General features: G+C 35.5%; 1 protein-coding gene across 8 annotated transcripts in view; it reads left to right on the plus strand.

Moving 5' to 3' along the window:
• The window catches only part of LOC137238533 (acyl-CoA Delta-9 desaturase), a 149,965-nt gene that overhangs the window by 103,720 nt on the left and 21,848 nt on the right, over nt 1-24,397 (plus strand). For 7 of the 8 annotated variants that reach the window (XM_067763648.1, XM_067763647.1, XM_067763644.1 and 4 more), the window contains one exon: nt 23,299-23,820. In XM_067763648.1, the coding sequence (XP_067619749.1) occupies nt 23,352-23,820 (469 nt within the window). In that variant the 5' untranslated portion in view covers nt 23,299-23,351. Of the gene's footprint in view, nt 1-23,143; nt 23,216-23,298; nt 23,821-24,397 lie in introns of those variants that run through there. The other variant, XM_067763646.1, reaches the window with a different exon arrangement.

The raw sequence follows: 24,397 nt of genomic DNA on the forward strand, positions 1-24,397 counted from the left end.
TTTTAAATAGCGCTCTGAGATGAGTGCCCAGGAATCTACATACCAAATTTCATCAAGATAGCTCAAAATTTACTCAAGTTATCGTGTTAACGGACGGACGGACGGACGGACGGACGGACGGACGGACGGACGGACATGGCTCAATCAAATTTTTTTTCGATCCTGATTATTTTGATATATGGAAGTCTATATCTATCTCGATTCCTTTATATATGTACAACCAACCGTTATCCAATCAAACTTAATATACTCTGTGAGCTCTGCTCAACTGAGTATAAAAATTGTATGTTATATTTTTGTAACTTTTTTTTTCGTTCAGTATAAGACGTACTTTATCTAAAATGAGGATTAAATCTGCAAATGCAAAAAGATTTTCGGGCAAATTTGGCATTAATTGTTATAAATAAATTAGTTAGTTTCGACTAAAGTTAACTCATTATTTGTGATTTCATGTTTTTTTGAAAACAACTAAAATAAAAAACAAAGAATCTGTTAAATAAAGACTTATGTATTTACGTTTAAGTGAAATTTGCCTCAAAAAATAGGCCGGTCAAAAATTAATTCTATTTAAGATTTTTTGGTACGCTACACATTATTTTGGAACAATTTTTTAGGATTTTGGTAGAGACTATTATAGGTAAGCGGCTGTAATGGGGAACCATATTTGTATGTAGGTGATACATTTGTGCTTTCGAATTTAGCGAGTATACATAAAATTTGAAATTCACATTAGAAAAGTTAGACAATTGTTCCCAAAGACGGCGCGCTTGTGCATAAAGGTTTAGGTCTTTGAAATTCGCATTAGAAAACTTAGATAATTGTTCCCAAAGATGGCGCGCTTGTGCACGAAAATGACTTACGATATTTGTATGAATTGTTCGAATTTACAAAAAACTTTTTCTATTAATTATAAACAAATAGAGTAATATTTGTTAACAAAAATAGGCCTATGCACTGCGGCTGATCAATACGAATCGATTCATATAACTTTTGTATGATTTTACGTATGCTAAGTATGCGAAACAGCCTTTCAATTGGTTGTATGGAAATTTTGTTAGCGTATTAATATATAGATAATTGACACATATATGTATATTTACATATATGCGTTCATACTGTACATGTAAATTCTTAAATAACACTAATCAATAATTTGATAATAGTCGTCGGCGGACAGATTTATTCTGATTCTGGATGAAAGACTTATACTGTTTTCACACAGAAACTTAATGATCTCATTTCACCTGCTAATGAAATCGTAAATTTTTTGCTTTCACACAGAAGTAACTGCTCGATTAGTATGAAGGATGAGACAGACAATCATGGCGGAACGATACAAGGTGGGAGCATGGTGACATACCTACGAACAAAAAAAATTCCATGTACTTGTAAATTCGATGGACAAATGTCAAAATCGTACTGCGCCGGTAGTTGATGTATCAAATCAAATAAAAAAGGTTATAATCAGCTGTTCGATGCGGCCACCTTGTATCGTTCCGCCATGCAGGCAATGACATTTGCTTTGAAAACTAAGAAGCGGAAACGGAAGCGGAAGGTTGCCAACAGAGTTGCATTGTGCTTTTGACTTCATTAGGCATTCGATTAGCTACTAATGAAATAATAATAGATTCGAATTTTGTAGGGAAGATTGAGCTCAATAAGCGTCTTAATGTAGAAAACTGCCTTTATTATTCAATAAGCCGTCTGTGTGAAAACAGTATTAGGCCGATATAATAAAACTTTTAAACCATTTCGCATTCTATAGCAAAATATCAGAACGAATGTTTTTTTGTAGTATTTTAGCCCTTAAGAGCCATATTTTTGGGAGTTAAGATTAAAATGATTTTTCGGGCTCATTATAAAAAAATATTTGTTGGCAAATTTCACTAGGAGTTCTATGGGAAGAAATCCTTGTACCTACAAAAAATAAAAGAAGTCAAAAAACAGTAAAGAAAATGCTGCCCCTTACATACATACCCACAAAAATTGTTTTCACAGAAAATTTATTTTTTATGCAAAAAAAAAAAAAAAAAAAAGAGAAACACTTTTTTTCCTTATACACGAAATTGTAGATACTGTTCTCTATACAAGGATTACAGCACGTAAATAGCTTTTCAAATTGCAGTATCTCCGTAGATACGTTGTTTTTGATTAGGGCACATATTCAAATATCTCTTGGTTTCCTTTTAAAAGTTTAGATACTGCCGAAACGCAGATACACACATTTTTCATTAAGATTTATGAATAACTTTTGTAGATACTGCAAAGATACTTTAGGGTTCTTCTAATATGAAACTGTGTTAGTAAAGGCCGAGCCACAGAGAGGTTTTTCATATACGTACATAGATGCGTTCAACGCATGACAGTAAGATCGCAGCAAACACGCAAGAGGTTGCGTTTGTAAATATGTATAAAAGAACTTCAGACTTAGCAATTAAAGTCTATTTCGCCGCACATCCAAAATTTCGCGAAGCACTGTTATAAACATTCTCAATATGCAATAACATATTTTGCTTTGCTTGCAACAAACGTTGGAAGTTGACAACTTTTTCATGTGAGATGGTGCCTGTGTCGCCCGATCTGCTGTTCTCCATAAAAATATGTGCAATCTACTATTCATGCATAAGATTGCGGTTAACGCGTCTACATACATATTGTGACGAATATTAGCATCACTAATTGTCTCACATCCCTAAGGTTATTAAAAAAGGCACAACAACAGAAAGATTAAGCAAGCTACATAAACACATTAATCATCATTTACCCACATACATACAAGGCAACGACGAGATAACTTACATACAGATGTAGTCATCGCTCGAAGTAGTACTCATATATACACGCGCATATGGCTATTTGAGAGGCTATAAACGTGTATCTGTAGTTATAGCTGGTAGCGTATAGCTGGTAACCAAGTACAAAATTCTAGCAGAAGAAACGTCTAGACATTTGGGCAGAGAGTATAAAAGCACTACAAGCTGAGTAGTCAGGAATCAGTTTGATTTAAGCACGCTATTGGTTGCGAAGTATAAGTGCTATTGTGAAGTACTTTCAAAGTAGTCTAATAAAGACCATTTTGCATTATTCAATATTGGAGTTATTTATTCAACAATTTAGCGATACGAACGTTAGTAGAAGGTGTAAAATAAGTGAAGTTTCCATAAATTCGTTACAATATGTTTATGAAAAATTGCTTTTGGGACGGGGCTTTAACACATTCAAAAAACAAAATAGCGAAGCAATCCGTGTGAAACGAATCTGCACAATTTAGCTATGAAATGAAGAGCCGTGCTTTAAAACCGCTATAATCTTTTATCTTTTTGCTTGCCTATACCCTCATTCTTTATTAGGACAGCAGTATAATGCATGCGAACGTTCTAAAAAAGGATACGTAAAGTAAAGGAAACTTTTGCAAAGAGGTTGTAAATATATTAAAATATTCCGTACCGAAACTGCTATATGATTCGATATGTATGTACGTAAGTAGGTATTTAAAAATTGTTTCAAGTTATCGCAAAAAAGTTTAAAATGGCCGTGGCGAACGTGAACGCATTTTTTTCAAATAATGCTACACGATTTTGAAGTTTTACTATACATATGTATCAGAGCTGAAATTGTTGCGCAAAACTTACTTACTTACTTAATTGGCGCTTAACCGTCTAAACGGTTATGGCCGTCCAACAAGGGCGCCAGTCGCTCCTTCGCTCCGCCAACCGGCGCCAATTGGTCACACCAAGGGAGTTTAAATCGTTTTCCACCTGGTCCTTCCAACGGAGTGGGGGCCGCCCTCTACCTCTGCTTCCATAGGCGGGTCCCGATAGAAACACTTTCTTGGCCGGAGCATCATCTTTCATTCGCATAACATATTGCGCAAAACAGCCTGTTTAATTTCCATACTTAAATCTTTGCACCTTCTTCACAAAAATGAAAATAAATATACATACTGTGAAGAATACTAGCAACACTACGGGAGTAACCCTTCTCTAAGCCGATACTGAGCAGTGACTTGTATGCACATAACCAAATTAATCATTATGTCTATACATATGTCCATACAAGCAGCGGAGAGCAACGCACAAACACATGCATATATCTGAGATACTCCCAAAAGTAGGCAATAATTTGTGCAAGTATCACTCACATATACACGCGCATATGAGAATCTATACACGTGCATCTGTAGTTATAATTTTATTGCTAGAACTAAGTAAATTATGGAAACGCCTAGAAGTATGAAACGAGGAAATCGAAGAGTATAAAAGAGAGCAATCTGAGCAATCAGAATGAGTTTGATTTAAGCACGTTATCTGTCGAGAGGTAGTAGTATTGTGAAGTACTTCAGTAAAGGCCATTTAGCATTATTGAATAGTGTAGTTATTTATTCAACAGTTTAGTGTTTCGAACGTTAGTAGAAGGTTGCAAATAAGCGGAATTTCAGTAAATTCGTTACAATACATATACTGTAAAAAATTCAGTATACAATTCGAACAAGAACATGGAAGCAATAGTGATACATTAATAAGATTTAAACAACAATGCAAAAAACTTGCTAAAATTTTCAGAGTCACGTCTCTTTAAGAGGTCTATAATCAATTGGAGTAATCACGTCACTCTGATTAGCGGTTTATGTGTTTAAGCGGCTATACTTTTTATAAAGTGATGGAGTGATGTCATGATGCAATAACACAGACAGGTACTGACTTCACCAGTGCAACAACAAAAATTTTACGGCTCTCATAAACCGATCAAAGGCCAAATTCCAATATATCTTCACATAGGAAAAGGGAAATCGAAAGAAAAAAGGAAATTGAAAGTGAGAGTCAAGAATAAAATAGGAAGTTAGATGGAAAACGGAAAACTAAAGGAACTAGGGAACAAGAGGAAGATGGAGAGTGGTCGTAATAGAAGGAATAACGGAAAGAGTTTGAGAAAACAAAGGAAAAAGAAGATAACAGGAAGAGTACGAATAACATTGAGATATGATAAGTAATTGTGAGAGTGAAACAAACATAATACTAACAGCTATGATTACAATAAGATTGAAGGGGAGAAGATTGACAATCAAATGTGAGGGATGCGAAATTGAGCGTGTCGATGATGGTAAGATGCAAAAACGCAAGGGGAGAGGAAGAAGGAGGTTTCAAGAGGTTGTGTAGCGGAACCCTTTCAGAGGTGGCGAGCGCAATTTACAGCTTTTCCTACCCAATTGTCAACTTCACCTAGCTGTGGCGAATACAGTTTATTTAACAGGCGAGGCTCTGGCGACCACGACCACAAGTTCTTCATGGAAAATTACTTGTCTAGATTAAGGGAAGAGTTTCTACGGCGCAAACTTTGAGTGTAGTAGCTATCAAATTATGCAGTGTAAACATTGCATTCTTATTCGAATTTCCTTGTTCATATATGTATGTATCTTGTAAAAACTCTTCAATTTTTTGAAGCCAATTTAACAGTTTTCGTCCTTTATTAAGACAAATCATAACTTGATCAGACAAGGTATTTAGTACATCAATATGGTGTGGTAAATATAAGTCCAAACAAAAATAGGAACCTCTTGCTTCTTTTTTAATGTAAAATTTTTTTCAATTAAGAAAAAAAATTTTATCAACTATAACAAAAAAAAAAAACAATACACAGCTCGGTTCGAATCCATAAGCATACAAATCAATAGGCCTGTAAAACTACATCGAAATTGTAAAAACTTAATTGGTTTTTACGCAAAATGTTCGAAATTTTATTTTAATGTTAAGTTCTTTATTCTTTGTACAATGAGGTGTGATAGATTTAAAATATATTGGCTGTGGAACCTAATAAGGAAAGAAATTAGAAAATCAGTTAAAATTTACAAAAGTCAAACATTGAAGCAAATGCGTTCGAGTACCAATTAATTAGGCCTGCGTGTGCTAATCACATTAAATTCCTATAATGAAAAGAAAATGCTTGAACCAAGTTTCACAAATAAATATATACATACATATGTATATATACATATATACTATGTACTAAAGTACATGAAAGGAAAGTCTCAAATTTGAATATCAAAATTAATTTATTAATGACATGTGTGGCAGCCGTAGCTCAGGTGGAGAGTGGCATTCAGCGTCTGTGCCCTACCTTAAAATATCCCGAATAATAGTATATAACTAGGCAATTCACAAGGTCTCCTATCCACAGTATGTGCTATGATTTTAAACCTGTCATGTGTACTCTGGTAGTCATTTTGTATCACTGCGTGATATTTTACAGGCTACCTGTTTGGGTAAACTGCGACTATATGAAAAGTAACAAGGACATATTTCTGACCTAGTCTAATATAGATTTACAGATAATTCAATTGAAATATTACAAAATTTTATTCGTTTATTTACACACAAATTCCAGCTATTAGGAGTGATACAGCTGTCAGATCTAGAAGCAGCAAGTGGCTTAAGTCCTAGGAAGCTTCTGGTATTTGCCAAGAGGACGGAGTTATTTTATAACATAGGTCCTGGTTTTTGATAGGGTTTTTCAGTTTAGTCGTTAAAACAAACTTCTGGTAACACTACGGACTCAATCAGTCTATGTGAGGTCCTCATGGACCGGCCAGTTCAACCTACCTACACACAAATTCTAATTTCGCTTACTTACTGTATATATGTATATACAACAACGTCCCTGACACTATTGTAATTAATTACATTAAAAAAAATCACGTTCTGATTTGAACCCTACATACCTTATCTTATTTTAACAACAGGGACCTTTAAATATATTGATTCATCGAACACCTGGACGACAGATGTTAATTGGCGATAAGAAAATACGACACCCGTAGAGCCTACAATGTTGATAATAAATGTAGAAAAGGCCAATTTAAACTAGAGAAGTTTTGCCGCACCAATTTAATTTTATTAAAGGCGTATTTTATTCTAAGGCTGACGGCAGGGTGCTCGCTATAAGCTAGGCTAGGCGAGGCGAGCACAAGTTTTTATTTTCTTTCACTGTGACAACTTTTACATTTTTCAATAAGAAATCATTTTTATAGCTTTCTATATTTGTATAATAGCAACTCTTCTCGCTTCCACTCTGTCGTAAGCCTAAAGCTTCAACATTTTTCTGATCGCACGAATATTTTTGTTTCTGAAACTCTATACTTGAAGAAGTGGGGGTGACGAGGAAAGCGGGCGAGCACCATGTTTCTGGTGTTCGGCGACCATGGTGGAATCACCAGGTGAAGTAAATAAAAAAAGACGGAAGATGTACACTATCTGAAACGGTAGTGATGTATTTTCGACGGTAGAAGTGGGTAAAATTTTTACCCGCTTTGAAGAAATAGGAGTAGAAAAATAAATACCTTGCTACGAAAGCCATTACAGCCAATGCAAAATTGAATACAAAGGACCAGTGCGAGTTAATATTACTTTTAGGATCGATCAATTTGGCCACTTTAACTGACCTCAATTTCAACTGCAGTTAAAACTTTCATTGAAAAGCTGGACATAAAAGAAACATGTGTTATTGATATAAAGTACATACATATGTACGTCAGTTATTTAGTTGTACTTTGCTGCCTTTGGCGGAACCTAAATGGGTTTCGGGTTCGATGAAAAGTTTTACAGTCACACTTGGAAGTGATCGTGATAGTCTTAAATGTGTTTCCGTCCCTTAAAATTCATTGACATGTTCATCTGCTTTATTGATCTTTCGTTGAGAGTCGGGATTAAAAAATATGCTCTTCTAATATATAATAACAAACTTAATCAGAAGATCCCCCAAACATTCTTGACAGTTGAATTCATGATGTATTACTGATGTTACCAAGTTATTATTCACCAAAATATGTCAGGGGATAGACTAGCCCAGTGGCATTCGGCCTAGACCGATAAGATGCTGATCCGAAGCGAGCTGGATTCATATATTCTAAATTACAATCTTTAAGTGTAACATTCCTCTCATCTTAGTGTTCTGATTTTTAGGGCCAAACAGCAACAGTTAGTTAAAATTTTTTGTATATTTAGAATACTGTTAGCCGAAGTTTTTTCAAAATAAGGTATAATACGACAATTTTGGGGTTCTTGTAGGAATGAGGAAACATTCTTCGAAAGTCTTCACTGGTACTGTACAGGGGAAAATCCTTGGTTGAGTATGACGTGAATGCAAATATTTTGTTTTAACAAAGGCCTTTTTCAATTTTTTTGGGAACAAATTAAACATATGTATATAATGATAATATCAAAAATATGGAAGTATTAGTTTAGCACGGCCTTACTTATGGAAGAGAACACCAAAGATACCCTGATATATATACTGACGAATTTTTGTAATTAAATCCAGTAAAGGTCTATCGATATTCACCTCATAGTTTATGTGTAAAAAGTACTAAAAGTGGCATATTTTACTCCTGAAAAATGCAAAAAGAAACACTTTATCGGGGACAACATTGGTGAACATTTCTCAGATAGCCGAATGACAGAACAAAGAAGAATTTAGAGCGAGACAATTGACGGCTTACTTCACCTGGTTATTCCACCATGTTCGGCGACTTGCTTTGTGCTCTCTTTCACCTATTGTCAAATTCTGGTTTTTGTTTTTTTCCTTTTTATTGAAGAACTTTTTGTGGATATCGAACACAATTTATTTTTATAATTTAATTAAATAATTTTCAGTAAAAAAAACAAATTTTTATTTTATTTTTATTTTTTGAAATAAAATGTCAAATCATGTTTAGAAAGAGTAGCCATGTGTAAATACGAGAGAAATTGCCGATAATCAGAAACAAAACTTTTAGTGTATAAACTCCGACTTAAAAACAGTTTTTGAAGCTTTCGAAAAAAACCCCGAATTATTTGTGATTTATATAACATCAAGTGCCCCGATATTTCGCTGGCTGACATGCGAATTGTGGAACATAGATTGACAAAAGAAATAAAAAACTTTTAAATTAGAGCTTAATGTACTTTGTTATTGTTGCACGATCAAATATGGGAAAATCGGAAGCTGTTTTCAATGTTTCTGATGTTCCAGTGATAGATGAATACTTTTTTATTAAAATTAATATATGTACATATATACGTGGGTCTTATAAGCGTCCAGTAAGCTTACTTAATCCCTAGACAATTTTTGTGAAAGTTTGCATGGCTAGAAAGAGTTTAAATTCTCAATTTTAAGCAGTTGTTGGTGTAGAGCAAGCTAGTAGAATATAAATGACCCGTCAGTTGGGTTCGTGTCGCTTGTTATGAGCTATTATAATATTGTAACGAATTTACTGAAATTCCTCTTATTTGCAACCTTCTACTAACGTTCGAATCACTAAACTGTTGAATAAATAACTCCACTATTCAATAATGGAAAATGGCCTTTATTCAAGTACTTCACAATACTAAAACTTCTCGACACATAGCGTGCTTTAATCAAACTCATTGATTGATGATTGCTCAGCTGGCGCTCTTTTATACTCTGTGCTGTGTCGCTCGCATACTTCTAGGCGTTTCTATTTCTAGAATCTACTACTTATTTATCAGCTATAAACTCATCAGCTATAACTAAAGATGCACGCCTATAGCCTCTCATATGCGCGTGTATATGTGAGTGATACTTGCACAAATTATTGCCTACTGATTGATTTGTTGATGTGCATACAAGTCACTGCTTAGTATCGGCTTAGAGATGTGAGTATCACTTAGTGTTACTAATACTCGTCACAATATCAAGTAGGATAATGCGACTATTGAGCCCGAACAGACAAAGTTTAGATAAAGCCGTCGCAGTGGTATCGTGAGAAGTTGCCTTTCGAGCCGAAGACCTGAGTCGACGCTCATAGGGGCCCATAATACTTAGTGGTGCATATTCATAGTCGAAATAAAATAGGTTTTAAATTTAGTTGCAGCTTTTTTGACAGATAGCTGATAGAAAATTATGTCACAAAGCTGCAACTAAATTTAAAACCTATTTTATTTTGACTGTGATTATGCGCCAGTAAGTTTTAGAACGTTTTAAATGTAACGGTCACCACAGCAAATCCTTCAAGCTTATTTCTGAAATGAAAGACTCTCGGTTTTGGTAAAAAATAATGACTTTATAATTCAGATACCTACACTAATTACCCTGCAAAAATCGTTGTATCATGTGGTCCACTGGAGTACTTACCATTATACTCCACTGTAATACAGCAATGGACCAACTCATATTTCTACCGAACACATTGTAAGCCGATCATTGCTCGTTTTTAACGATTGTAAAAACTACACGATGTTTATTGGACTGTGGGTACTCCATGGATTACTCTGATGTAATGCGGAGCTGGAGTATATGGTCCAGTCCTAGGACATCGCAATGTTAATTGGACCATATTTTTTGTATGAATTGTGGTTAATTTTGGAGTAATCGGTTGGTCCATAGCGAGTACTCCATACAGGCATGCATGGAGTACTCGCGCTTTTTGCAGGGTATACATTCTTCCACTTTGACTCGCAAATATTTTTCAATATCCAATGGTCAACATGTATGTATGTAGGATGTGAATTCATTTATTTATTTTTCAAAGTACATTGATTGTTACATTTATAATGATAATGAGTTAAATAAAGTATTTGATGATTAAAATATGTGTAGGATGAATTAAACTGTATATTGGCGTGTTACTTCGTTGAAATTCGTACGTAAAACTAATTTGTCGTCTTTTCGGTTTTTACTCGTCCGTCTCGTTTAGGTTTAAAAGTCAGGGTTGTATTTGTACATCTGGGTTGCATTTTTACGTCTAGGTTGTTAGTCGCTATGAGGGTTGTACGTCACCGTAAGTACGTCCACTTCTGGTACGTCCCTTATCCGTTCCTACAATCGGCCGTCCTGACATTCGTTCGTCCCCGAACGAAGCTTGCCATTTTTTCATAAATTCCGCTACTGTCGTCGTCCGGTTTGGCCCTTCGTGCTCGCCTACCTTTTCGACATCATACCGACCGTGATTTAATTTGCGGATAACTTTATAAGGACCTAGGAATTTTTTCTTAATTTTCAGAGCGGAACCATACTGTGTACGCTTTATAGCTACTAGCTCGTTTTCTTCATACGTTTGTTCGGCTTTTCGTTTTGCATTAAAACTTTTCCGATTCTCTTCTTGAATTGCCTGAATGCTATCCCTTGCTGTTTCCCTAATGCGTTCGCGCTCTGTCTCCAATTCTTTTATTGCGTCATCCACAATAAACTCATTTAAATCTATATCTTTTTTTAAACGCATATTAAGACCTGTCAAAAGTTTAAATGGAGATACTTTCGTGCTACGACTGGGACAATTATTTAAAAACTGTTGTACATTCCCAACGTTTTTGTACCATTGGTCCGGATTGTTCAAAGAAAGTTTCGTCAACATTGGAATTACGGTTCGGTGGATACGCTCCACTTGACCGTTACCCCTCGGAACTCCTGTCGCTATATAGAGGTGTTGTATACCTTGCTCACTACAGTACTCTTTAAAGGCTTGTGAAGTAAACGCTGCACCTCTGTCAGTTACAATTCGTTTTGGGTTTCCAAAAACGTTGGCTAGTTTGCTCAACCTGTCAACTACAGCTGATGCTCCCGTATCTTTTGTTGGGTATAACCAAACAAACTTGGAGAATGCATCTACGACTGTCAAAATATGGTTATAACACTTTGTTGTAATTGTCAGAGGTCCTAAGTGGTCTAAATGGTACGTGCATAACGGTTGATCATCTTTGGGAATCGGTGTTAGAAACCCCTCTTTCTTACCCATTTTTGCATTTGCCACAATACACTCTACGCAACTGGTTACAATCTTGGCTACCTTTTGACTAAGCTGTGAAATATAGTATGACCTTTCTATTAACTCCTGCGTTTTCCGCGCAGCACAATGACCCTGCCTATGCACGGTTTTTATTATATCCTCTTCCATCTGACAAGGCACAACCACAAGCTCTTTGGAAGGGTCTTTACATAATATTCCATGGGATATATAAAAATCTTCATAGGGTCCCTTTTCAAGAATCGTCCTAAAAGTTTTTATCCAATCATCGTTCAACTGAGATTGCAACAACCGATGCCTTAAGGTATCTTCCATCTGTAGGCAATGCATTCTGCTTAAGGCATCTACATGCCTCATCTGAGTTCCAGATCTGTGTACAATTTGATAGTCAAATTCTTGTACGAAAATCGCCCATCTTGCAATACGAGGCGGCACGTCTTCTTTGCGCATCGTAAGTGCGAAAGCGTTACAATCGGTAACGATGGTGAACTTAACACCTTTCAAATAAATTCGCCACTTTTTAAGAGCAGCAATTACTGCCAAAACCTCCAATTCATATGAACTGTAGTTCTCTTCTACGTGACTTGTTTTTCTACTTAAAAACTGAACGGGATGAAAATTTTGGTCTTCACTCCATTTTTGCATGAAGATCGCCCCATAACCAAATTTTGACGCATCCGTGTGAATCTCCGTCATTGCGTTAGGGTTATATAACCGAAGAACTGGTGAAGTGGTTAAAATTCTTTTTAACTTTTCGAAAGAAGTTACTTGCTCTTCTCCTATTTTAAAAATACTATCTTTTTTTAACAAGTCAGATAAAGGTCTTGCTAAAATTGCATACTTGTTTATGAACCGCCTAAAGTATGACGTTAGTCCAAGAAAACGTTCGAGAGTTTTCTTATCCCTCGGTATTGGGTAGGACTCTATCGCTTGTATCTTTTCTTCAGATGGCCTAATTGTACCTTCCTCAATGATGTAGCCCAGAAAGTTAACTCTTTTCTCTAAAAATTGGCATTTCTTCCATTTGATACGTACACCGTACCGCGACCCTACTTCTAAAACGCGTTTCAATTTTAGCAAACCCTCGTCAACATCTTGCGATGGAATGATGATGTCATCCATATAAATCGCAATAGTCCCATCTTGTATTAGTTCTCTGAACACAAAGCTTACAAACCTACAGAAAACCGCCGGCGAGTTGCATATACCAAACGGAACGTATTTAAATTCGTATTGTCCATCGGGTGTCACAAAAGATGTGTATTTCCTTGAATCTTTGGCGACTGGAACATGGAAGAACCCATCTTCCAAGTCCAATGTTGTGAAAACCTTACCTCTTTGCAACCTGTCCAGCACGTCATCGATGCGCGCCATGGGAAAATTATCTCGGATAATTTTTTTGTTTAACAATCGGTAATCACAACATAATCTTTTTGAACCGTCTTTTTTCCCTACTATTACGATGGGAGATGCGTAGTTTGAAAAGCTTGGCTGGATAATATCTGCTTTCAACCATTCTTCAACTTGTTGGCTCACAAAATTTTTATCATCCAAGGCCAATCTGCGTGGACGCTGAAATACAGGTACTTCGTCACTCAAAAGTATCTTCATTTCAGTTTGGCACTTTTCGATACGTTGTGGCTTGTACCTTTGTATTAACTCTTGAATAATTGTGTTTTCGCTGTAGACTCCTGCAGTCATACATAACTTTGCAAACTCTTCTAATAACTCCATCTTTTTTCCCTCACTACTTTCTTTTGATTCTGATAGCGTACTAATCCTCTTCTCGAATTTTGTACCTTCTGGCTTTACACTAATATTAACTTTATCGAGTACCGATGTACCTATAAATACTGAATACGGAATCGCGTTTTCACTAGTAATGTGAAATTTTTGTAAGAACTTCAAGTCATCTACTTCAAGCTCTGTGACGAAACTACCGCACGTCGAAAACTCTTTTGCACAAGCGCCGTATAAGGTTCGCTTGTCGTCGGTAACCTCACCGCTGAAATTAATTTTGTTGAACACATCACGCCGGATTAGGCATAAACAACACCCTGTATCGACCAAAGCATCAGTTTCCAACCCACCCACCTTTACAATTTTTACTGGCAACTTTATTTTTTCCTTTTCCATATCTACAACATTAATTTTGTCGGACTCTTTTTTAACTTTCACGATTTCAGTACTTTTACACTCAAAATACTTGTGTCCAATGCCATTGCACTTAAAGCATTTAGTTTGTTGACTGGTGCAGTCACGAATGAGATGTGTGCTACTTCCACATCTAAAACATGGCCTTGACACCTTTTGAGCGCTAGAAGTACTTGCTGTACTCTGGATTGGTCTAGAGTTTTGATTGATCGTTTTGCAATGAATTTTCTCATAAATTTTAATTTTTTCTTTAAGCTCACCAACGGTCTTTGCCTCATACAAAACCGTTTTGTTTAGCCTGGTGTCTACTATGCCCTCTATAAAGTATGATATCAAACTTTCAGTGTCAATATTTATTGGTTTACCAATTTCAGTAAGTACATACAAATACTCACGAAACGTTTCGCTTGCTTTCTTTTTACGGTTTCTTAATTTGCTATGTACTTCAGATGAAGAAATTTTTTTTCCAAATTCCTCGATAAGTGCATCTTTTAATAACTCCCAACTGACTAAACCTCTCTGACTTCTAATAAATAATTTCGCTGCCCCTCTTAGCAACTGCTTTCCATATATGAATTTCTGCACACTATTCCACCCTACTACCACAGCATTCTCTTCAAATTCATTTATCCATAGCTGTACATCAACGTTATCATCACCATTGAATTGTGTTAGACTTTCCTGTATGTCTTTCAAGGTAAACATTGATCTACCAGCCGGTGCGACGGCGGCAGCGGAATTTGTTTCTGGTGCGTCTTCATACGTACTACCCGATTCGTCATTGTCATCGTTGTTACTTATCTCGTGTCCGTAGTGTGACAATAATCTTTGTTGTAACTCCGCTTTACGCCCCGCAGTTGATTGGTCCAGTTCACGGAGTGCTTGCTGCAACTCCTTTAAATTAAATGTAAGTATTGTCTGTCTGTCCATTTTTACGCTACGCTTTTGTAGTATTTAAAGTAGGTATTATGTTATAAATGAAATTGTATGTTTACCAGTAAGAAAAAATATTCGAATAATAAAATAAAAGATCACTTAAACAAACTACTTTGAATGAAATACATAAGATTGTATGAATATATGTAAGTTCTTTTCTTCGCTTTGTTGTGATATTGATTTCCACTTATCTGTTGTTTCTTCTTTGCTTCAGCTTATTCAATGTTCCGTATCGCTTTTATACTTCTTTTACTTCAATTTGACTTTGTTTTATTATTGCTTTCTTCTCATTTGCTGTCTATTCTTTGCTCTTCTTCCTTCGATGTCTCGAATTTATTACTTTCCTTTGTCTTCGCTTTACTTTGTTTCGTTTTTGGTGTCTCCTTTACTTCACTTGATGCTGCACAACTTTGATTTGTTTCTGCTTGTGTCAGTCGTTCTATTTTCTCGCTGCTTGTGTTGCTATGTTTTCTCTGCTCTGCTTTCCTTCTGATGTATTCTACTATTGACTTCGCTTAGCTATGTTTTGATGTTGATTTCATTACTTCATTTGATGCTGCACAACTTCGCATCGTTTTATTTTCTTGTTGCTTGTATTGCTACGTTCTCTCTGCTCTGCTTTCTTTCTGATGTCTTCTATTCATTTGATGATGCACAACTTCGCATCGTTTTATTGTATCGCTGCTTGTGTTTCTACGTTTTTTCTGCACTGCTTCCTCTGATGTCTTCTTCTATTCTGCTTAACAACTCTTGCGTTCTCTTTTGCTAGTTGTCGTTATATTTGTTCTGTCTCTATACGAATTCGCTGTTTTCGTGCCAACGATTTGTCTACTCAAATTCTATTCGTCGCGTTTTGAACGTTACGCAGTTTAAAATTTTATTTGGCTTCGTTGCCACTTTTCACAAGCTTTTGATGACGCTTGCTTAATTTCAAAATTGTATGCTGCGATCGACTGCACAGCGTTTGACGACGCTTTTGTGTCTTTCGGCGTTGAAAATTTATATAGCGTTTGGAGACGCTTGTTTCCTTATTAACTTTTTCACGTACGAATGAAGTCTGCACAAATATTTTACTGCGTTTGATGACGCTTGTTAATTCTTTTGCGCTTGAAGACGTTCACAAGTTCAACTTTTCAGCGTTTGGCGACGCTCACACACAGCACAATACACGTTTTATGGCACGATCCCGGTTGAGCCCCCAATTTGTAGGATGTGAATTCATTTATTTATTTTTCAAAGTACATTGATTGTTACATTTATAATGATAATTAGTTAAATAAAGTATTTGATGATTAAAATATGTGTAGGATGAATTAAACTGTATATTGGCGTGTTACTTCGTTGAAATTCGTACGTAAAACTAATTTGTCGTCTTTTCGGTTTTTACTCGTCCGTCTCGTTTAGGTTTAAAAGTCAGGGTTGTATTTGTACATCTGGGTTGCATTTTTACGTCTAGGTTGTTAGTCGCTATGAGGGTTGTACGTCACCGTAAGTACGTCCACTTCTGGTACGTCCCTTATCCGTTCCTACATGTATGTATGTATAGATAAATATGCTTGCAAGGACGACATGTCGTATACATAACTTTACGTTTTTTCACTAAAGGGTTGTATTATCAGTCCTTATAAGTTTTTTTGCAATAAATATTTTAATGAAATTCAGCATACTAGCAAATACTAAGTCTTTCTAGGACCTATGCCACTTGCTGCTCCTAAATCTGTCAGCTGTATCACTACTAATAGCTAGAGTCTTAGCCTGGCAGAGTCCAGTCAGAATACACATCATGAGTCTACAGTCCTCACTATTTAATGGTAGAAGCAACTTTGTTAGTCTAAGGTTGTAAGACCTACACATAATCTTCGCCACTTTACAACCCCGCGCTTAGACTCAGCCCTTTCCCGCTTGGTCAATCATGTGCACCCCTCGCCTTCTCTTAATCTCGCCCAGTCTAATTGGGACGTCTACGGAGCAAGCTACAAGGGTTGCGCCCTTTTTAGCTAGTTCATCAGCTTTTTCATTCCCATCTATTCCCATATACCCAGGGACCCTATATAGATGTATTCTTTTCCCCTTCCCGATTCTTTCCAGGGATTGCTTTCGCTCTAACACACTTTTAGATGCTTTGCTATGCGAGATTATTGCCTTAATTGCTGCCTGGCTGTCAATATAAAAGTGAGAACGGCTGCAGTTTAAATTCATCTCTTCCAGTGTGCCTACTGCTTTCCGCCACTGAATGTGAGCATATAATATTTATGATCTTGGATTAAATCGTCTGTCTATCTACGACCATGATGCAATTAAAAGGTGGCTGATGTTGGAAGCTTCTCTTTCTAATCCGCCATCTTGAACTCCCACTCTGAAATTCAAATTGCCTCTTTTCGAAACAACTTTTTCATTCAGAGGAAAAATCGTAGTAAAAATCATACAAATAAATTTTTCTGGAAAATTATGCATTAGCCATCACTTTTTTCTCTAATTCTATTTTGTGTTGACTTTTATATGATTCGAAATTGTGACAATTTTCATAAAATTATTTTATTTAAGTTTATCTAACAAAGTGAGACTTTCCCCATGTAATCACAAAATTCGATGCTCCGGCCGATATGCCATGATCGTATTGGAGCCGGCTGCCTAATTTTGGCAATGCCCTGGTTATCGGGTAATTGGATAGCAGGGTTATCTCGGATTGAGATACAAATACATACCGTTATCTTTATTCACAAAGGCCCAAACAATTTGTCGAAACTACATTGATCACAGATTTTGCGTAGTGCCCGGGTATCTGAGTTTTTGGGTACTCGAATAATACCCGGGCAGTTGGATCCCCGACACCTGAGTACCCGGGTACCTCATTACTCAGGTAAAATTATCAGACCTACCTCCCATCAGACGCATGGCAAACTATAGCAGCCCACTAATATTTTCATCGTCAGCTCCTCGATATGGAACCTTCTTCCCTAACTGCATCTACAATCATACCATACGTCATCTTGAAAAGGAGCTGTCGCTGCTCTTTAAAAACGTCCAAGATAGCGAAAGTTATTTCGGCAAATTAGCTTATTCTACGACCAGCTAACTCTACTATTTAAATTAACCGACAGCATTAGAACAGGAGTGTGGTCTTCATTAAGTTGTCGCATACAGTGTGCTGTTTATTTCTCTTGTAATTGATTTTGCCCTTCGGAACACAAACTAAGCGAAGCATCTCTAGTTTTGCTATAAAAAGCTTCTGAGGGAGAACTCAGCAGCCCTAGCAGATGCAGTTCAGAGTTTGCATAAAACATTCAAGGCCACTTAAAGATATATCAATATCCTTTCTTCAAAGGCTTATTGTACCTAATGTTCTTAAATTCAGGTGTAGTATGGCAAACTTGAAGTATATTTTTCTTGAAAAATGTAAAAAAATGCATTTAGTACTTTGATACAAAAAAGTACTAAACTTAATACTGTTTCACAAAAGGGCATCTTCTTTTCTTCCCCTTTCTTTCATTTTTCGTTTAGTATGGGAGTTTTCAAAATGAGCTGTCACCACATAGAACACCTGGCTTTATTACATCATGATCTACGATTTCGTAAAATTTTATGAGTTTTATATTATTGTATTTTGTTATTATTTTATTACGCAAGATACATACATACAGACGCACTCAAATCCTTACTACCTGCGGGAAATATGTCAACTTGAGTTCGAGTCTACGTTCGGGGAGAATATAACTTCAAGTTTGGCCTTCTATTTCGTCTTTGTTATACAGAGGAGTACCCACTATGAAACCGTTGTCAGTTTTTTGCTCAATATTTTACGGTTGAAATAAATGCGTTGAAATTCGCCGCATATATTTTCTTTTGACCGTTTCTAACCGCCAAATATTTGTACTTCAAAAAACAATTTCAAAAGCTCATAAAATGCATAAGAAAAATGCATATGAAAGCATGAAAAAGAAAACCTAAATGCACGTTAATTCTTAAAAATTAAGTTAAATTGAACAGACCATTAAACATACAAACATAAGTGAATATATTAGACTGGGTCGATTTATTAACCGATATCGGGCTATCGATTTTTCGATAGGATTTGGGTTCAGGAAAAAAGTTCCACTACGCATACCCAAAAAAATAATAAAAATAAGCCTGCGAAATCTCATTTTTTTTTTTACTTTTTTTCGACTTTGATTTTTAAGGTTTTTTTCATGACCTACTAAAAAAAATTTCATTTGATTGTAATATTTTCATGTATACCCTGTCCGACCCAAAAATGTCGGCTAAAAACGTTGGCAATAACAGTTTTTTGCAAAAAAAAAAAAAAAATATAAATTTTGTGGGTTTTGGGTAGTGTTTTGGTCGAAAAATTTACCCTTTCGCCATTTTTTGTCGCAGGTTCGAAAATAATTTTTTGGGTATGCGTAGTGAACCTTTTATTCCTGAGCCCAAATCATATCGAAAAATCGATGGCGCGATATCGGTTAATAAATCGACCAAGTCTAATGTTGGTACATATATATCTATAAATCTAATAAAATAAAGTCGCTAAAAGTCATTGTACCCACATCACTTCGCACAGAATGCTCCGATTTTAAAACGGTTTTTTGCATTTGAAAGCTTGGCTGCGTGAGATGGATATTTTCAATATAATTTGTAGTTATATATTATAGGGACGTGGCAAAATGCCAACATGTAGTCGCAAATGATAAAATTTTTGTTTACACAGCTATAACTCATAAACGGATGGATGGATTTAAAAAATTCTACTTTGCAGTAAAAATTTGAAATATTTACCTTCGTACTACATAAAAAAAGATACTTGATTCCTTTCTTATATTAGGAAAATTGTTTAAACAAAAGTAACATTTCACCAAAACTTGCGTGCGTGTTGTTGTTCGCTGTCAACTGGGGCGCGCAAATTGGTTTTGAGTGAGACATGATGCGTCACATACGTACATACATAGCATTGCGTTATTTATCTTCAGGAGTACATTTATATGTATGTGTGTATGTATTTTCATATCATATCAGCATGACATATGTATACATATTTATGCGTGTTGCCAAGTTAATGCAACATAAATGGTTAAGAATGCATACATCTCTTGAAAAATATTCTTTCGTTAAAAATGTTGAACATTTCCTTGAAATTCTTAAACAAGTTTTATTTTTTTGGTATTTTTGCATATATATGCTAATACTTGTGCACTAAGGATATTTAATTCTTCAATATGTTTTTTATGCTAATTTGTATGCTGATCGTAAAGAAATATTAAATGAGTATCCATTTTTAATGCTTTTATAGCAGCCGTAAAGGAGTTATTTTAGAGAGAACAATTAGCTTTCACGAATTTTGTTATTAAAATTTTACGTAAGTTGTTTAAGCTATGCTACCAGAAGATGAAAGGACAGGAAAGGCAAGGAAATGAAATAAATGGAGAGGAAATTACAGGTGAGGAAAGGAAGGGAGAAGACAGGACCGTACAGCGAACGAAAGGACAGGAAATGAAAGAAAAGGAAAGGAAACGAAAGAAAAGGAAAAGATAGGAGAAAAGAGGACGAGAAAAGAAAGGATAGGAAAGGAAATGAAAAGAAAGGAAGGGAGGGAAAGGAAAGAGAAAGCAAAGTAAAGGAAAGGAAAGGAGAGGAAATGAAAACAATTAAGATAATTATACCTTTCATGAACATGAAATGGTATATTAACTTTGGTCCGATGTTTGTAACGTTGAGAAATATAGAAGATATACTCGCCATTAAGTATACCGAATTGATCAGGGCGACGAACTGAGTTGATATAACCACGTCCGTCTGTCCGTCCGTCCGTCCGTCTGTCTGTTTGAACGCAAACTAGTCCCTCAAATTTTGAGATATATCAATGAAATTTGCCACAAGTATGTATTTTTGTATTATATTAGACATTTGTCGGATCCGGTAGGATGGGACCACTATAACATATATCTCCCATACAACCGGTCGTTCAGATAAGACGATTTTGGTCGTTCCGGCCCCAATTTAAAAAGTATAAACGTGAAACTCGGTGATATATATTCAAACACATCATAGAAGATATCCCGAAAAAATCAGTTTGATCGGAGCTATATATAGTTATATCCCGTACAGCCGATCGTTCAGATAGAAAGATTTTTGGAAATTTCTCCCTTAATTTCCAATACAAAAACGTTAAACTTGGTGATATTTATTCTAATATATCATAGAAGATTTCCTGAAAAATCACTTTGATCGGAGCTACATATATGTATATAGGATATACCTATCCCATACAACCGATCGTTCAGATAGAAAGATTTTTTGTCATTTCTCCCTTAGTTTCCAATATAAAAACGTGAAAATTGGTGATATATATTCTAATGTATCATAGAAGATTAACTGTAAAAATCATTTCGATCGGAGCTATATATAATATATATCCCATACAACCGATCGTTCAGATAAGGGGGTTTTTTTTGCAATTTTTTTATATTTATCTTAAAATCGTTTAGGTATATATATTTCTTATCTTATACAGCGCATTATTTGGAGATTGCGAATTGGATATAATTCTATTGTTCAGCCCCATTCATGAAAGGTATGGAGTCTTCGGCACAACCGAAGACAGTCCCTTCCTTACTTGTTTTTCCTTAACTTTCATCCATGCAGTTTAAAATTTAATCATAATTTATAGTTACGATTTAAATAAGTTTTTGAACCGAGCTTTTTATAATAAGGAAATAGAAGGAGAGGAAATTACAGGGGAGGAAAGGAAAGGAGAATGCAAGACCGGACAGCGAATGAAAGGACAGCAAATGAAAGAAAAGGAAACGAAACGAAAGAAAAGGAAAGGATAGGGGAAAAGAGGACAAGAAAGGAGGAGAAATTAAGGGATATGAAAGGAAATAAAAAGAAAGGAAGGAAGGGAAAGGAAAGGAAAAAAGAAAAAGATAGGAAAGGATATGAATTATCTTTATTTTTTACTGAACCATTAATTCAAAATGCAACAACATTTTTAAACATTGCAACCTGTGTGAAACAAGGTGCGGGTTGCTAATGTATGTATATATAAACTGAGCAAAAATCTGTAGTACAACAAAAATCTTGATCTGCAATGAAAAATAAATGTTTGTTAATATCGGGATTTATGTGCGCCACCATCCTGAAAATTGTCTTCACAACATCCCGGGCCACACGTTCAGCGCTCGTCATTAATCCTCGATATATATGTATATATAATTTTTTTGGTCCAAGTTGCCCAAGCGCAGATCAGTTATTCATGCCTTGGAGTTCTTTTCGAAAAAAAGGGCTGTACCTACATTTCGTAAATACGAATAAATTTTTCAAGACAATAAAGAAAAATCAAACAGTCCTAAATTATACACATACATACGTGCAAACAAAATTTAAAAAAGTGGCTTTTAACAAATACATGATCATTGATACTGTATGCATATGCAAAGAATTGTTCATACCTTTTCACTAATACAGCACGCATACTTTTTGTATGAAAAAATATGTTTCAATTCAAAAAATATGAGTCTTACATACCTTTTCATGTATTTAGCATACATACATATGTATGTACATTCTGTATGCATACAATTTATTTCAACTGGGAAATTTTGTTGGATGAATACGAGACAAAATAGTGTAGTAGTAGCAAATATTTTTGTTGTATAGGGATAATGTTTATAACAGTGCTTCGCGAAATTTTGTATGTGAATGGGCAAAGCGAAACAAACTTCAATTGCCAAGTATGAAGTTCCTTCATATTTATAAACGCAACATCTTGGTTGATTGTGGCGATGTTACTTGAATGCATAAGCTTGTGTTAAACGCTTCTTCATGGTGTCGCGGCCTTTACTAGCAACTATTCATATTGTAACGAATTTAGGGAAATTCAGCTTATTCCAAACCTTCTGCTAACGTTCGAACCGCTAAACTATTGAATGATTAACTCCAATATTCAATAATGCAAAATGGTGTTTATTAGACTACTATGAGAGTACTTCACAATAACACTGAGGTATACAACCAATAGCGTGCTTAAATCAAACTTATTACTGATTACTCAGCTTGCGCTGCTTTTATACTCTCCGATGCTTCATTCGCATATTTCTACTAACGTCTAGGCTACATATATGCGTGTGTATGTGTGAGCAACTAACTTCGGCTGATGACAACATGTGTGTGCGTGAGTTATTCATGTATTCATGTACATGAGAGTGGCAGCTTGCTTTATTGTTGTTGTGCCTTTATTTACTAACAGCTTAGTGATGCTAAAATTCGGCACAATATTAAGTGTGAACTGGCAATGAAAGCGTATATTTATATATGTATGTACACACTTTGGAGGAAAAATTAAAAAGAATCGCACCATACATTGGAAAAGAGTCCGGCCTTAAACTCGGCGAGGATTAGGTACTGCGCCAACATTTTTTCATATACATTTCTTGCATTTTTGCAGTAAAATTAATATAATTCTTTTTTCAAATTACTTACAGATACGAAATCTGAAAACAATCCATGAACATAACAGTTATCAAATCTATACGAAATGTGCCTTTCGACGCCCATTGCAGCCGCTGCAGATGGGAAAACCACATCAAATACAACAAATTGCAGCTCTGGTAGTTGTGTAAATAACAACAACAACAGTAACACAAAAAATATATGTACACCAAAACCAGAGCAACATAATGATGGCGATGACAGCGGTTCAAATAGCGTCAGTATTAGAAAAAGAATATGCTGCAATCAACAAGAAACAATAAACAATAATAAAAGTGTCACATCAAATGCGATCAGTGAAGAAGAGGAAAAGTGCGAAGATCTAAATGCTGTCTACAAAGAAATACCACAAACGAACGAATTAAAAAAATCAATACAAACAAATGCATTGGACGGTGCAGAATATAATCCACAGATCAGATGGCCAGATTTAATAGCGCAGGTCTTTTTACATGTTGGAGCTTTGTATGGACTTTTTTTGCTTTTCCAAGCTAAATTCTACACAATTTTGTGGGGTAAGCATAAGCGTAAAAAACAAAACAACAATAATATATATATGTATGTACATATGTATATGAGCCGGTTTCTTACAAGCACCATTGCTTATGTTGCCAAGATATTTAAAAGTATAGTCCAAAAGTCCACTTCAGAATTTCGCTTTAAAATTATACTCTTATTTTTAAAAGAACATACCTAACCATTATGCATAAAACAAGTGTGATATCTTATACTATGTTCAAATAGAAAAATAAATTGGGGCAATTTCGATTTAAATTGAGTGGTGTTCATACAACTCAATTTAGCTTACACAATAGTAATTTTAAAGCTGGTTGGCTCATCTCTACAGCAACAACATACTTTTGTTCAGACTGTCAAAATGTGCGTCTTGGTATTGGGCGAATGGAATGGAATGAAAACATAAAACTTTTTGTGTATAGAACTTTTTGTGTGTTGTAAGAAAATGTGTTCAATGTTTTGGTTTAAATTTGAGTTTGCCATCTCCTTTTGACAATCCCTACTCCAATGAAATGAAAAAAATAAAATCAGCTGATGAGATGAGCCAACCATATAGTTCAGCCATGCGTAACTGAC

The sequence above is a fragment of the Eurosta solidaginis genome, chromosome 1 (genome assembly GCF_040869045.1).
Source record: "Eurosta solidaginis isolate ZX-2024a chromosome 1, ASM4086904v1, whole genome shotgun sequence".
Taxonomy (NCBI): domain Eukaryota; kingdom Metazoa; phylum Arthropoda; class Insecta; order Diptera; family Tephritidae; genus Eurosta; species Eurosta solidaginis.